Source organism: Erigeron canadensis, chromosome 1 (genome assembly GCF_010389155.1).
Source record: "Erigeron canadensis isolate Cc75 chromosome 1, C_canadensis_v1, whole genome shotgun sequence".
NCBI lineage: Eukaryota > Viridiplantae > Streptophyta > Magnoliopsida > Asterales > Asteraceae > Erigeron > Erigeron canadensis.
The window spans coordinates 57,130,631-57,143,518 of NC_057761.1; the positions used below are offsets into that span (position 1 = coordinate 57,130,631).

The 12,888-nt window shown below is 36.5% G+C and overlaps 1 protein-coding gene across 1 annotated transcript; it reads right to left on the reverse strand.

Annotated features, from left to right (window-relative positions):
* Nucleotides 1-2,047: 2,047 nt before the first annotated feature.
* Nucleotides 2,048-6,764, reverse strand: LOC122601126 (superoxide dismutase [Cu-Zn], chloroplastic). Its single transcript, XM_043773896.1, has 8 exons — nucleotides 6,403-6,764; nucleotides 3,764-3,825; nucleotides 3,616-3,655; nucleotides 3,405-3,500; nucleotides 3,265-3,296; nucleotides 3,097-3,172; nucleotides 2,950-3,003; nucleotides 2,048-2,311 (listed from the first exon to the last, which is right to left on the reverse strand). Exons 1-8 carry the CDS (start codon nucleotides 6,689-6,691, stop codon nucleotides 2,286-2,288), a joined length of 675 nt encoding a protein of 224 aa, XP_043629831.1. The 5' UTR covers nucleotides 6,692-6,764; the 3' UTR covers nucleotides 2,048-2,285.
* Nucleotides 6,765-12,888: the final 6,124 nt, after the last annotated feature.

The window sequence follows — 12,888 nt, forward strand, 5'->3', positions numbered from 1 at the left end:
AAATTACTCAAAGTGCATCTTTAGAGAAAGCATTGCAAGATATAAGGGGTATGGTGTAAGCCACCTTTTTAAAACCTTCATATGTCAAAAATGAAGTGTTTTCTTCCTCACCATACTCAATTTAGAAAGAGGATTTTGATGAGGTGTATGAACGCATTTTTTCCTTCTTAAATACTATATAATCTTTTTGAATCAAAATTTACTTCAAAATGACTCCCAAAAGTCACAATAAGTCGATAACATTAATATTAATATATATATATATATATAATTTTTTTTTTTCTCTCTTCATATTGTTACATAGATGGTTAAGTAAGCAACAGTCGGTTGAGATGAATTATGGAAATTGGAAATTATATGATGGAAATAATAATGAGAATTATGAGACGGTGATGGTCCAACGAATTAAGGTCACTGTTAACAAACAAATACTACTTAAATACTTGTGTATGTTTAGCAAATCCATTTTCTAATTAATTTCCTTTAAACAAAATACTTTATGATCATCTCTTGGTTTGGTCGCCTAAAAAAAATACGAGAATGATAAATCATCATTTATAATCCAATATTCTTTCTAATAGACAAAAGGCTATCCGTCATTTTACACTATTTAGGTTTCGGTTTTGCATGTTTAATTAACAGTATAAAAAGTAAAGACCACAAATTTTGATTAATATAGCACAACAATACATCACCGTTGTATATTCATTGTGGTGTATCTAATCTATGATAATGTTTTGCATAAAATGACAAGAGAGCATTGCATAAAATTGATAAATTACAATTATCAACAACCTTTTAAACTAGAACCTCTAATTGCCAATTATTCACCTAAACATAAAAATCCTTTAGAAAAAGAAAAGTTTGTATTGACAAAAGACACCCAACTAAACAAACATTAAAGCGGTGTAAAGGGCACTATCTTATAATAGCAGATAGTGATTACTAATTACATATTGTCATATTGAGCAGTTTCTAGTACGGAAATTTTTTGTGTATGATACCAACTTAGGGTAGAAGTTATTTGTAACAATACTAACAAATATGTATGGACCAAAAACAGGGTCAAAAGCATACATCACACACTACTAATCGCACCCAACCCCTAATGAAACTTTAGTCACACCCAACCCTCTGCCTAACCACTCTTTTACCAACTCTAAACCACACTCACCACTAATTAATACACTTCACTTGCTTGCCACATTTACGATACATGTTGGATACAAAGCCTAAATAGTACATACATAAAAGGGATTAGGAGACAAGTTTTTGTCTTAGTTGTCGAGTTTTCTTCTTATGATTACCATCTTTCTCTCGTTCAATCTGATAGTTCTCAAACATTTGTTTGAAAGTTTAACAAATTATACTTGTGATTTGTGAATGGGTTAATGTGGATTATGTTGTTTAAATATATTTATTAAAAGGGAATAAAAAACGCCATGTCAATCGGGGTGAAAATGTTCAATTAATTAGTCCAAGTTGTGTTTTGATTTTTGATGCATATGAATATTCGGTCTAAGATGGATTCGTAGCCACCCGCCTTTAATATGGTGACAAAAGTTATTTCCTTAGACAATTTGGTGCTTCTAGAATTAGGTGAACTCTGTAAATAAGGACTAAACATCATTATTATATCATCTTTGGGTAATCCTTCGATTACTATTTATATTGAGCATTATGATAGTCGATATACGTCTCAGAAGTAAGCAATTAGGGAAGACGACCGAGGACGGTAGATTTACCTCTCAGAAGTAAGCCATTAGGGGAGACGACCGCTTCTCAAAAGCATTCTGGACTGTTGCCATACCTCATTTATTTTAGATAATTTGAGCTAGGTCCCATAAAAACAAAGCAAGCCAATCTTGACACACTCTGATTGCTTAAAAGAAAGAACAGTAAACCATTCTTGACACTCATTATTTAGAAAGAAAAATGAAGTAATATTCCTGAACCATCAAAACTATTTTGAGTCCCAATTTAATGTGTTTCCACCCGTACAAAAAATCAAATTGGTCTCAAAAATATTGTGAATGACTTCAGGAAGTGCCAATAAATCTGGTTCAATAATCACCTCACAAGTTATTTGAAAGAGCAGGAAGTATTTCTACATCTTTCACAAAGTGTTCTGACAAAAGCGTCTATTAATTATTGGCTAAATACAATGTACGATTATTTCAGCTTACAGTTCTGTAATTGCAAAGCAATAACCTCTATGCAAACATTGTATATCAAGCGGGAATCCAAGCGGATACTTTGATAAGCCAAATGAGTTGAACATGGGATCATATTGGTGTCAAACCGACAACACCTGCATATTTTAAAGAGCTTAAAAACGTGTTTAGCATAGACATGGAGACTCAAGGTTTACACATTCAGTTTTGCAAAGAGCTCTGAAGTTTTAAAGTTGTAGTGTGATAACAGAATATAGCTGAAATCCAAAGAACATGTTTGTAACACTTCCCAAAAGTGGTGAATCTACGAATTCCCCTCTCGGTATATGCACCACTAAAAAAAGAACATAGAGATGCCCTAAAATATCACCTTTCTACACTAAATAATTCCCTTTCCTGTTTGCCTTTTTGTTTGTGAACACTACATAAGAAATTGACACAGTAGCCCCTTAATCTACTAAAACCTAATAAAACTATATGAAAATGTTTTTAGATGCACTTTTAATTTGAGAACCAATCTACTTCATCTTCAGGAATTATGCTTATGACAATATGCTTTTAGTGAATAAACTGACTTAGAATAATTTTTGTGTTTTACAATTATTTGAACGCCTTTCAACCTGGTTGACTAATTTGACCAGTTTCAAGAAAAATATAGCCCAAACCAACCCATCTTTGTAATTAGCTTAAATTTTGCACGTCTAACATTTGCTAAACAATCTTGGAGATATCACGCTTATAAAAATTAACACATGTTTATGTATAATTATCATACCACAAGCCAGTCGTCCTCCTGCATTTCCAGTTGAGAGGCTAAGCTCATGGCCACCTAACATTGAATTGACACAAAGACTCATATTGTAAATTAATATGCAAATGGCCAAACTTCTTACTAAAACAATTTATAATATACAAAGTTTACCCTTTCCGAGGTCATCAGCAAGCTCATGAACCACAAAGGCTCTTCCAACCACAGCATTAGGCCCGGTCAATGGTATCTGCAAGTTCGCATTTAGCATATGTTAACTAGATAGCACACAATTTACAACAAATAATACTATCAAACAGATCATGAACAATAAACTCAAACCTGATTATCAACAATTGTAGCCTCCGCCACACCTGCATTATATTTGGCAGAATTATAATGAGAAGACCGGATCAAAAAAGTTTGAATAAATGACCAGTTAGAAATATGAAAAAATATCAAATGTTGCCGTAGTGAAATACCATCGGCATTGGCGATTATGTTTCCCAGGTCACCCGCATGACGGTTTTCATCTTCAGGAGCACCATGTGTATTCCCATTAGGATTGAAATGTGGTCCTAATAATTACCAATATCAACATTAGATCACAGCAAATAAACCCAACGTAAAACTAAACAAAATATTTCATAAAGCCTAACAAAATACAGATCTTATTGCAATAAAAATTAAAACCTGTTGATATGCACCCATTTGTAGTATCGCCAAACTCATGCTATACAAACAAAACAAAAACACCCACAAAAACAGATAAAATGTGTGAGCATTTAATCATGCATAAAGAACATATAACACATTACAGTGAAATTTGATGAATGCTTACAAGATGAAATCCATGAGGTCCTGGAGTTAGTCCAGTGATTTTCACATTCACAGTTGTTGGACCTATATTGATTACATCATTTCACACTCAGAAGATATACATATTATAGATCAACTAAATTAATGAAGCTGCTAAATGGACAATTAGGTTTGTAACTGCACACGACTTAGAAGAAAAAAATGAAGCTAAATTTAATCATGCTAAATGAAGCTACTAAATTAATGAAGCTGCCAACTATGAAGAAAAAAATGGTTCTCAGTAAAGTCGGGACTCGGGTTCTTCTGTTTTAATATATGAAGAAAAGACAATGAGTAGTCTGTTAGAATGTACATGTATGTAAGACAACCGCAGGACATGAACTCTTACGTATAAAAGTTAATATACACCCTTCACACCCTTATTGTAAATATACAAACCATACATCAGTTTATCACTATTGTGTGATTTGCATAGCTCTGGGTATAGGTTTGAGGTTTGAAAGAGATATAAATAAACTGGTGGTTAGGTTTTGTGAGATTGAGCAACTTTTCAGGTAAGACAAGTAGACAACAAGATTGAGTACCCAAGAAATCTCACTGCCCATACTGGCCGTTTAAGAAAGCTCCGGAGGCCCGTGTGTAGAAAGTTGATTTAAAGCAAGTCTATGAATCTCATACTGGGAATCTGGGATGAGGCAAGTCTTATTTTTACAATCATAAAGGGTGCACCGGGTTGTGGTAATTTTATCGAAAATCATGGTTCACAAATGCTGACTAGATGGAGACCCTACTAAAAGGTAGTCTATTGCTGGTTATTGTGCCTTTGTTGGTAAAATCCCGAGAAATAAAGTGTTCTGTACTTGTGTCTCAGTCCAGACCAGAATCTGGATGGAGGAGTACGACTACGTAACTTGCCTGGCGAGAATGGGTTTGCTAAATCCAAGCCAATCAATTTGTGGTGTGACAAATATAATTCAATCTGTCGACTGTCATTTCACTCAGGAGAAGCTAAGAGATGAAACAATCAGAATTCCTTGGATCAAGGGAACCAACTAGGTGATATATTCACCAAATTGCTAACCAGAAGTTGAATTACTAGGATATGTAACAAGTCGGGCATGATTATATCTAATCCTTGAGAGGGATAGTGACATAGTGTTACTATGTAAATATGCGTCAGGCAGTCATTTCAATTATGTGCCCTTAGGGTGGACGGAGGGCTTTACCACCCCTCCCCTCCCCGATTTTGCTTCTCCTCCCCGCTCGCTGCCTAATGCTAGGAATGCCTCCCCACCTCTCCCCTCCCCTCCCCACCCTTTCTATTTATTTAGGAAGAAAAGACAAAGAATAAAAAGGAAGAAAAAGACAAAAAAGGATAGGCAGGAGATCGGGCACCGTGGTACCCAATTCGCTCCCCACCCTATAGGTACCGGGGGGTAGGAGGGGGCGCAGGTACCTATCCGGTACCGCCCCCTCCCCTTACCACTCCGTCCACCCTTAGGGCTTGATTTAGGTTAGATATAAAAGTTATATAGCCGTTTTATATCCTCATATAAAATTAATACCTCATTGTAGACTTTTACTTAGACTTTGAGTAGAGGTAGGTCTAAACCGAGGAGGGAGGTTACTCTAGCGTTTACATTGACCCAAAAATGCTTTGCCTGTTGGAGGACATGACCAATGAGAGATTACTTTGAGGACTAAGATTAGTTTAGAGGATTTTGAGAGATAAGTGAGAGGACTAGGATTAGTTTAGCTAGGCGACATAAGTTACTTTGTTTCATAGGTTGATTAGCACCCATTATCTTTGTTGGACCCATCGGGCCCAGGAAATCTTAGTTAATTCCTATTTGTATGTATGTATGCATGGTTATTTTCATACCACATGCTTGGTTTCTTGCAGGAGGCTATGTTTATTATGTTATTACGCTTTTATGTTGTTTAATATGTTCAATGTGGTGTCTATTGTATATGTATTGTTGAACTTGTGCTAAAGCATGTTAGGTCACATGTTTGCTATTCTTCTCTTCTCTTAATGCAGCCAGGTGATACTCAGCAGTTAGGTATGGTTACTACACTCTTTACACCCCCCCTGTTTTTTACACTTTTACCCCGCATACATGGATTGGGTTTTGTCAAGGTTGTAAATATCACTTTCCGGTATCGTCTCGGTCGACCACCGATAAGCGATATATCGGGGATTTATCGGGAATATATCGGATTTATCGGGGATATATCGGTAATATATCATCTCGGTCGACCACCGATAAGCGATATATCGGGGATATATCGGCCGAGATAACCGATATTTACAACCATGGGTTTTGTTGTTGTTGTTGTTTGGCTCGAATCACTAGCCATAAGTTTAAGCCTACTTCACAATCCAGGTTTCAAACGAACCGGCACCTAGCTAGCTACTACTAAACGGTCCGGTTCCCTCTCCAATATGCTCAGATTTTCGCACTACTTTGAGTTTTTAAAAGTCAAAACCTAACACAAGTTCATAATGTGGCTTGTTACCAGATAAATATTAATTGAGTTTAAAATTTGTAGAATAAAGTCAAATTCATGTACATAGCAACAAAAATCTATATAAATCAGTGACAATCAAAAACCCATATATATATATATATATAATGAGAGAGAGAGAGGGAGAGATACCGTCATCTTCTTGAGTGAGGGTAACAACGCCTTCAACAGAAGACGTTCCTTTAAGAACGGCGACCGCCTTCTTGGTGGCGGCGACGACGGTGAGGGGTTTAGGTGCGGCGGCGGCAGAGAGTGTTAAAGATTGACGGTTGATGGTGGACTTGAGGGAGACGCCATGAAAAGAAGAAGATGGAAGAGATAGAGCATTGTTAGGGTTTGAAATTGGGAAAATAAGGGAAGGAGTTGTTGGAGATGAGAAGAGGATAGAGTGAGCAGCCATTGCTGCAAGTGCTGCTTGCATATAGTGCCTGTTTGGGGGGTTATACAGATAGATAGATATAATGATAATGTTTTTTGTTTTGTGACAGGAAATGGAGAGTGAGTGTGTTTTTATGTATTGTTTTTGTTGTTCTGTGTCTGTGTGTTTCGGATCTTGTTGGTTTGAATTCGGGTAGAACCGACCGTTGACAATGATATTTCTAAACTTGGACTACCTGACTAGCGCTAGCCCAATACTCGTTTGAAGATACCATAATAGGCTAATAATAAAGTTAGCTAGTCCAGTTAAAAGTGGAGTACACTGTAACTTTAGTCCACACTGGATGTGTGACCAATACTGGTTTGAAAGTGTGATGAGGCTGTTGGTTTTGCAGTGGATGGAAAATCACGTCGGGTTTCCAGCATACTCTAGCTATGATGATTGACATAACGTCCACATCATTATTTGAGCATGGTGTTGTTGAGTATGAAAATTAAAACAAGAAAGTTACGTCTAGTTTGATATTGACAATGTATTTGATTTTTTTTAGTAAGATTTTCACATGATTTAACCGGTTATAAAAGTTGTTACATTTTGTTTTTCATGGATGGATCTAATTTTAAACTTAAACTAATCTAAATAGAGAGTTTACCCATAACCTCTAAACCATCATCTAAGGAAACCAAATAAGTTTTCTCAGCTTGTTGCTACTTATTTATTTGTGTTGATATATATACCGAGTATTTGATCAACATGTATCACAAGTATTACTAGAACTATCTTTAACCTTTCATTGACCTGATTATTACTTACATTGTCGTAAGTTTACAAGCATATGTACGATCAATCAATGGTCGCTGTGGATTATCATGTATTTTAGCTTATAGGCGAAACCACATGGGACATAGGGATAACCTGGCTTATGATTTTGCTAGATCTATGTATAGTAGTATAATTTTTTTTGAAAAATGCTATATTCTTTATTGATGTCACGGGTCAACCAAATATAGGTCACCGGTCAATGTAACTAACTCTAAACTTTTGACAAAACAATAAGCTCATAAAATGTACTTGTGCAACTAAATGATAAATGTGAACTAATAAAGTGCCAAAAACATTTAAAATAGCCTAAAATCCTTAAAAATCGTTAAAAACCATAACAAATTCATCTTTATCGTTATTTTATGCCGATATAAGTCTAGTCATAAATTATTTATGTTACTTTCATTACCGGTTCCGTCACTGTTTTAGCTCTAGTAGACTCTAGCAAACAATGTATCGTAAACGTTTGGGCGTGTAATGTACTAGGCAGAAGGCAACTAGGCATACTGGCATAGGGCTGGTTGTAAAGTATGGGCCCCGACCTTTATTTGGGCTTCAACCTATAATAATCAAAAGAAAAATGCACTGTGTTGCTCGATAACAAGGTGCGCATTGGACCCGGCTTGGCTGTACTTACTTTTTTTTTCTAGCCAATAGCCCAGTATAAACAATAATCATACCAATTCAACCAGTGGTAAGTAATACTAGTAAGTCATAAGTAATAAGGTGGCTTGCCGTTAGGGTTTATAATTATTTTATGGGAAATGATTAATCTTTCTACCAAATAGCCTAATAATCTTTCTAACTATGAGATGATGATATGTGGAAAAATCAGGGGGTAAGATTAAGAAAGAGAATTATTAGATACCACATGTCACCTTCTTAATTTATTAGGAGGATTATTAGATTATTTGGTTAGGATTTATCATTTTCCTTATTTTATTACATGTCTTGAGTAAAAAACTTTTAAACTAAACATTTTTGAGAATCTTCATTTTTGGGTAACCTGGGGAAAATTGTCGTCCATTTACCCGTTTAATTATCATATTAATTCCTTTTACAAGTGTGAAGTGTGTGATGTTTATGATATATGATGATTATACCGGTTAACCAAGTTATGTGGATTTTTTATTTTTATTTTTAAATTAAGTTATGTGAATTAATTACGTAGACGTTTTATGTCAAGTTCTCACATAATGAAATACTGGCTAATTAATTCGGGTTTAACCCAGGTATTCTAAATAAATTTCATAAATACATGTTTATTATCATAATGAAACATAGAAAAACTCGTAAGGTAAAATTGTCTATATTTTTAGTGGCAAGTTATCAATGTTGATATAAATAAAAGAGATGATTCAACATTTACTACATCATAAAAAAATGTTATTACATATTAGTCTTGATAGTTTTAAAAACTTTTAAATGAAGGGACTAAAAATTAAACTTCAAAAATGATGTCATTAATTAGCTAGATAAAAAATAAATAATTAATAGGAAAAAGTCTAATGATGCCAAATGAGATTTTCTTAAAAAGTATTGATGTCATCACAATTTTGTTTTATTTATATAAGAGATATTTAACATTGAATCAAGTATCTACTACGTACTAATAAACTAAAACAGGATTGAGATGTCTTGAAACGACACGTGGCGTGATCATTAATCGACACGTGTCCTTTTATTTTATTTTTTTTAATTTATTAAATTAGCTTTTTTAATTGTATACAGATTCAATTTCCTTATTAAACTTATAGTTAAACTCTAACTGTTAACTTATTAATACAAATATATAATCTTATTTGATTGATCGTTTTCACATTGATAAATTGTCTCTTTTTCTTTCTCAATTTTTCAAGTTATTAAAATGAAGACTTTAAAAACTTAGATTTTTTTGTTAGTTTTAGTTAATATATAGATTTTATTATTTTAGTTACTTGATATTATTATCGAAAATAAATTTTAAATTTTGAGACTATAATATTTTTATAAAAGTCAAAAATGTGGAGACGCCACGTGGGATAAAAGCTTACGTGTCAATGTTTGAAGATATTTTTAACATTGAAGATAGAGGGGAACGGAGAAAGTGGACAAAACAAACTCGCATTTCTCGTCGATCTCAACGGCTGGATCGAATCAGAGTTCACGCTACGCGCCCTGAACAAATAGGAGGCGTGAGGCACAGGTTTAAAAGGCTAAGATTCCTACTCGTTTAATATATATTAGGTCTTTTACCCGCATGATGTGCGTTCTATTAAAAAAGCTTAAAAAAAAGGATTGGAAATATTTTAACATTTAAAACCCCTATAAAACAAGAAAATTGTTTTTGGCTCACCCACCGAGTAAAAATAATACCTGGACCAAGAAATTAGATAAATGAAATATCAAAATAATTTTATGTTGTTTTCTTTGGGATTGGAAGTTACGTCGTTTGGTAGCAGTCGAGTTCACCAAAAAAAGATAGAAAAAACAAATTTTAAGTTTTATGAAATAAATATGTTTCCGATGGAATAAGTTTCTTTTTTCCCTTTCTATTTTTTTATTAATATAATAATAAGAGAAAATAAAATATTGCTTAAAAAGTATGAAATTGACACATCGGATAAATCCTACGTGACAATTTTTTAACATAGCTTTAAGTTTGAAAAGTGCTCTAGAACATCTCAATCCTTTTTTAGTTTATTGGTAGATAGATTATAAACTAGATTTTAGACCCGTGTCCAACACTGGACACGAGGTTTACGATATTATCAATATTAGATCTTCATACTTTTAAGTCATAAAAGCTTATAATTTTGAAAAAATACGGGTTCAAGTGTTATATTTGTAGTACAATAATCATATGTTTGTCACTGTAATGATTAGCCTAGACATATTGATGGAATTGTTTAATAGGAGAGAGTCGGGGCGAAGTGAAGGAGGAATCGATCACGGTACCCACTCAGACATATGTTGCGACGACGACGATACTCTGAGGATCAGCCAAGAGGAAGTAAGGCTCGCCCTAAAGAAGATGGGGAGAAACAAAGCAACAAATCCAGACCAAATTCCTATCGAGGCATGGAGATGATTGGGAGATGTGGGGATAAGCTTGCTGACAAGCCTTTTCAACAAGATTTGGACAAGTGCAAAAATGCCATAAGAATGGAGACTTAGCGAGGTCATACCTATCTATAAGAACAAAGGGCACGTACAGAGTTGTAGAAACTATAGGGGCATTAAACTCCTAAGTCATACCAGGAAGTTATGGGAGAGAGTGATAGAGATGAGGCTTAGAAGGGTTACAAAGGTGGCAGAGAACCAATTCGGTTTTATGCCAGGTAGGTCGACAATGGAGGCTATTCACATCACCAGAAGCCTTATGGAAAAGTATAGGGAAAGAAAAAAAGGGCTACACTGTGCCTTCCTAGATTTGGAAAAGGCATACGATAGTGTACCACGACAGCTGATTTGGAGGACGCTACAAGCAAAAGGGGTAACCGGGAGATACACTAGGGTTATTAGGGACATGTACGATAGGGCGAAGACAGGTGTTCGAACCCCTGTGGGGAACACAGAACTTTTCTCGGTAGATATTGGCCTACACCAGGGTTCGGCGCTTAGCCCATACCTTTTTACGTTGATCTTAGACGAACTGTCCAGGGGCCTACAGGAAGAACTACCGTGGTGTATGATTTTTGCCGATGACATTGCGCTGATAGCGAGATCGACAGAGGAACTAAACCAGAGGCTAGAGAAATGGAGAGAAGCCCTTGAAGACCATGGTTTGTGCGTGAGCCGAGATAAGACAGAATACCTTAGATGTGACTTCGATAACCAGGAGATAAGACAAAATGGGGATGAGGTTATTAGCATTGGGGGTCGCATATTGCGTCCGAAGGAGTCTTTTAGATACCTGGGATCAGTGATACACAAATCGGGGGGGATAGACGAAGACGTGACACATCGAATCCAAGCCGGATGGATGAAGTGGAGAGCAGCTACTAGAGTCATGTGCGACAAGATGATCCCGCTAAAGTTGAAAGGGAAGTTTTATAGAGTGACTATTAGACCGGCTATGCTATACGGGTCAGAATGTTGGGCGTTGACGAAAGCCCAAGCGGCTAGAGTAGAGGTGGCTGAGATGAGGATGTTAAGGTGGACTTGCGGGAAGACCTTAGCAGACAGGATCCCAACGGGAGTTTTTAGAGCAGAACTTGAAGTAGGGACCATCATTAACAAGCTAAGGGAAAAGCGCCTGAGATGGTTTGGCCATGTTAGGAGAAGGGGTGAAACTGCACCACTAAGGAGAGTGGAGTCTATTCACGTGGACGGCATACGAAGAAGGGGACGACCAAAGATGAGGTGGGAGGATCGATTAGCGAAGGATCTAATAGAACTTGGCCTGTCGGAGGACATGACGGCGGATAGGACGGCATGGAGAACTAGGATTAGAGTAGAATACTAGGTTAGGGTGAGACTTTTGGGGCGACCTAGATAGTCTTCTTTTCCCATATTGCCTTGCCAAAGGAGGTTTGTGAGGGTTTGGCCTAGAGAAGTGGCTTAGCTACGCTACAGAGGACTTTGACGTGACAGGAAGAGTGGTAGGTAGATGGAGGTGGAAGTACGGATTTCCGAATACGTTAGAGGACCTTCCAGGTAGAGGTAGTGGAATGCGAGGGCAAGGCATATGGGTTTTAGATTAAGTAGACTTTTTATTTAGACTTTGGTTCTCTGTGACATTTCGTAGGGGTTTTTGGCCTTGAGTCTCGAGAGGCCTGAACCGAAGGGGGGAGGTTACTCTTGTGTTTGTTTCCCCCAAAATGGCTGTCGGAGGACATGGCCAATGAGAGTTTAGCTAGAGGACTAGGGGTTTAGGACTAGTTTAAGGGTTTGGAAGAGCGAGTGAGAGGATTAGGATTAGGATAGCTAGGCGACCTAAGCTCCTTTCCCCATAGGTTGTTTAGTAGTAGTTACTGCCTTGACTCAATCGGGATCTTTTCAGGTTTTGTCATTTCTTATTTATATGTATGTTTGTCTTGGTTGTTTCCCACTACTTGTTCGAGTCAGGTAGTAGTTTGCTCCTTTTATGTTGTTTAATATGTCCAACATGGTTGCTTTCGTTTTGGTTTTTGTACTGTCAAACATGCTTCTAAGATATCGGTAGGACGCATGATTGATAAACGTTCGACCCGCATAGTAGCCGGGCCCAGCGGAAAGGTATTTCTGCTTTACAGTTTCTCGGCAGACAGGTATGATTTTCTAAACATTTCTCATTTTCCGTCATGCACTTCTTTGTGGCCGGAGGTCCCTATTGGAAGCAGTCTCTCTACCTTTGTGTAGAGGTAAGACTATCTACAGCTTACCTCCCCCATACCCCGCGCAGGGATTGGGTCCGGTTGTTGTTGTTGTTGTATATTGATGGAATTGTTTGTCGT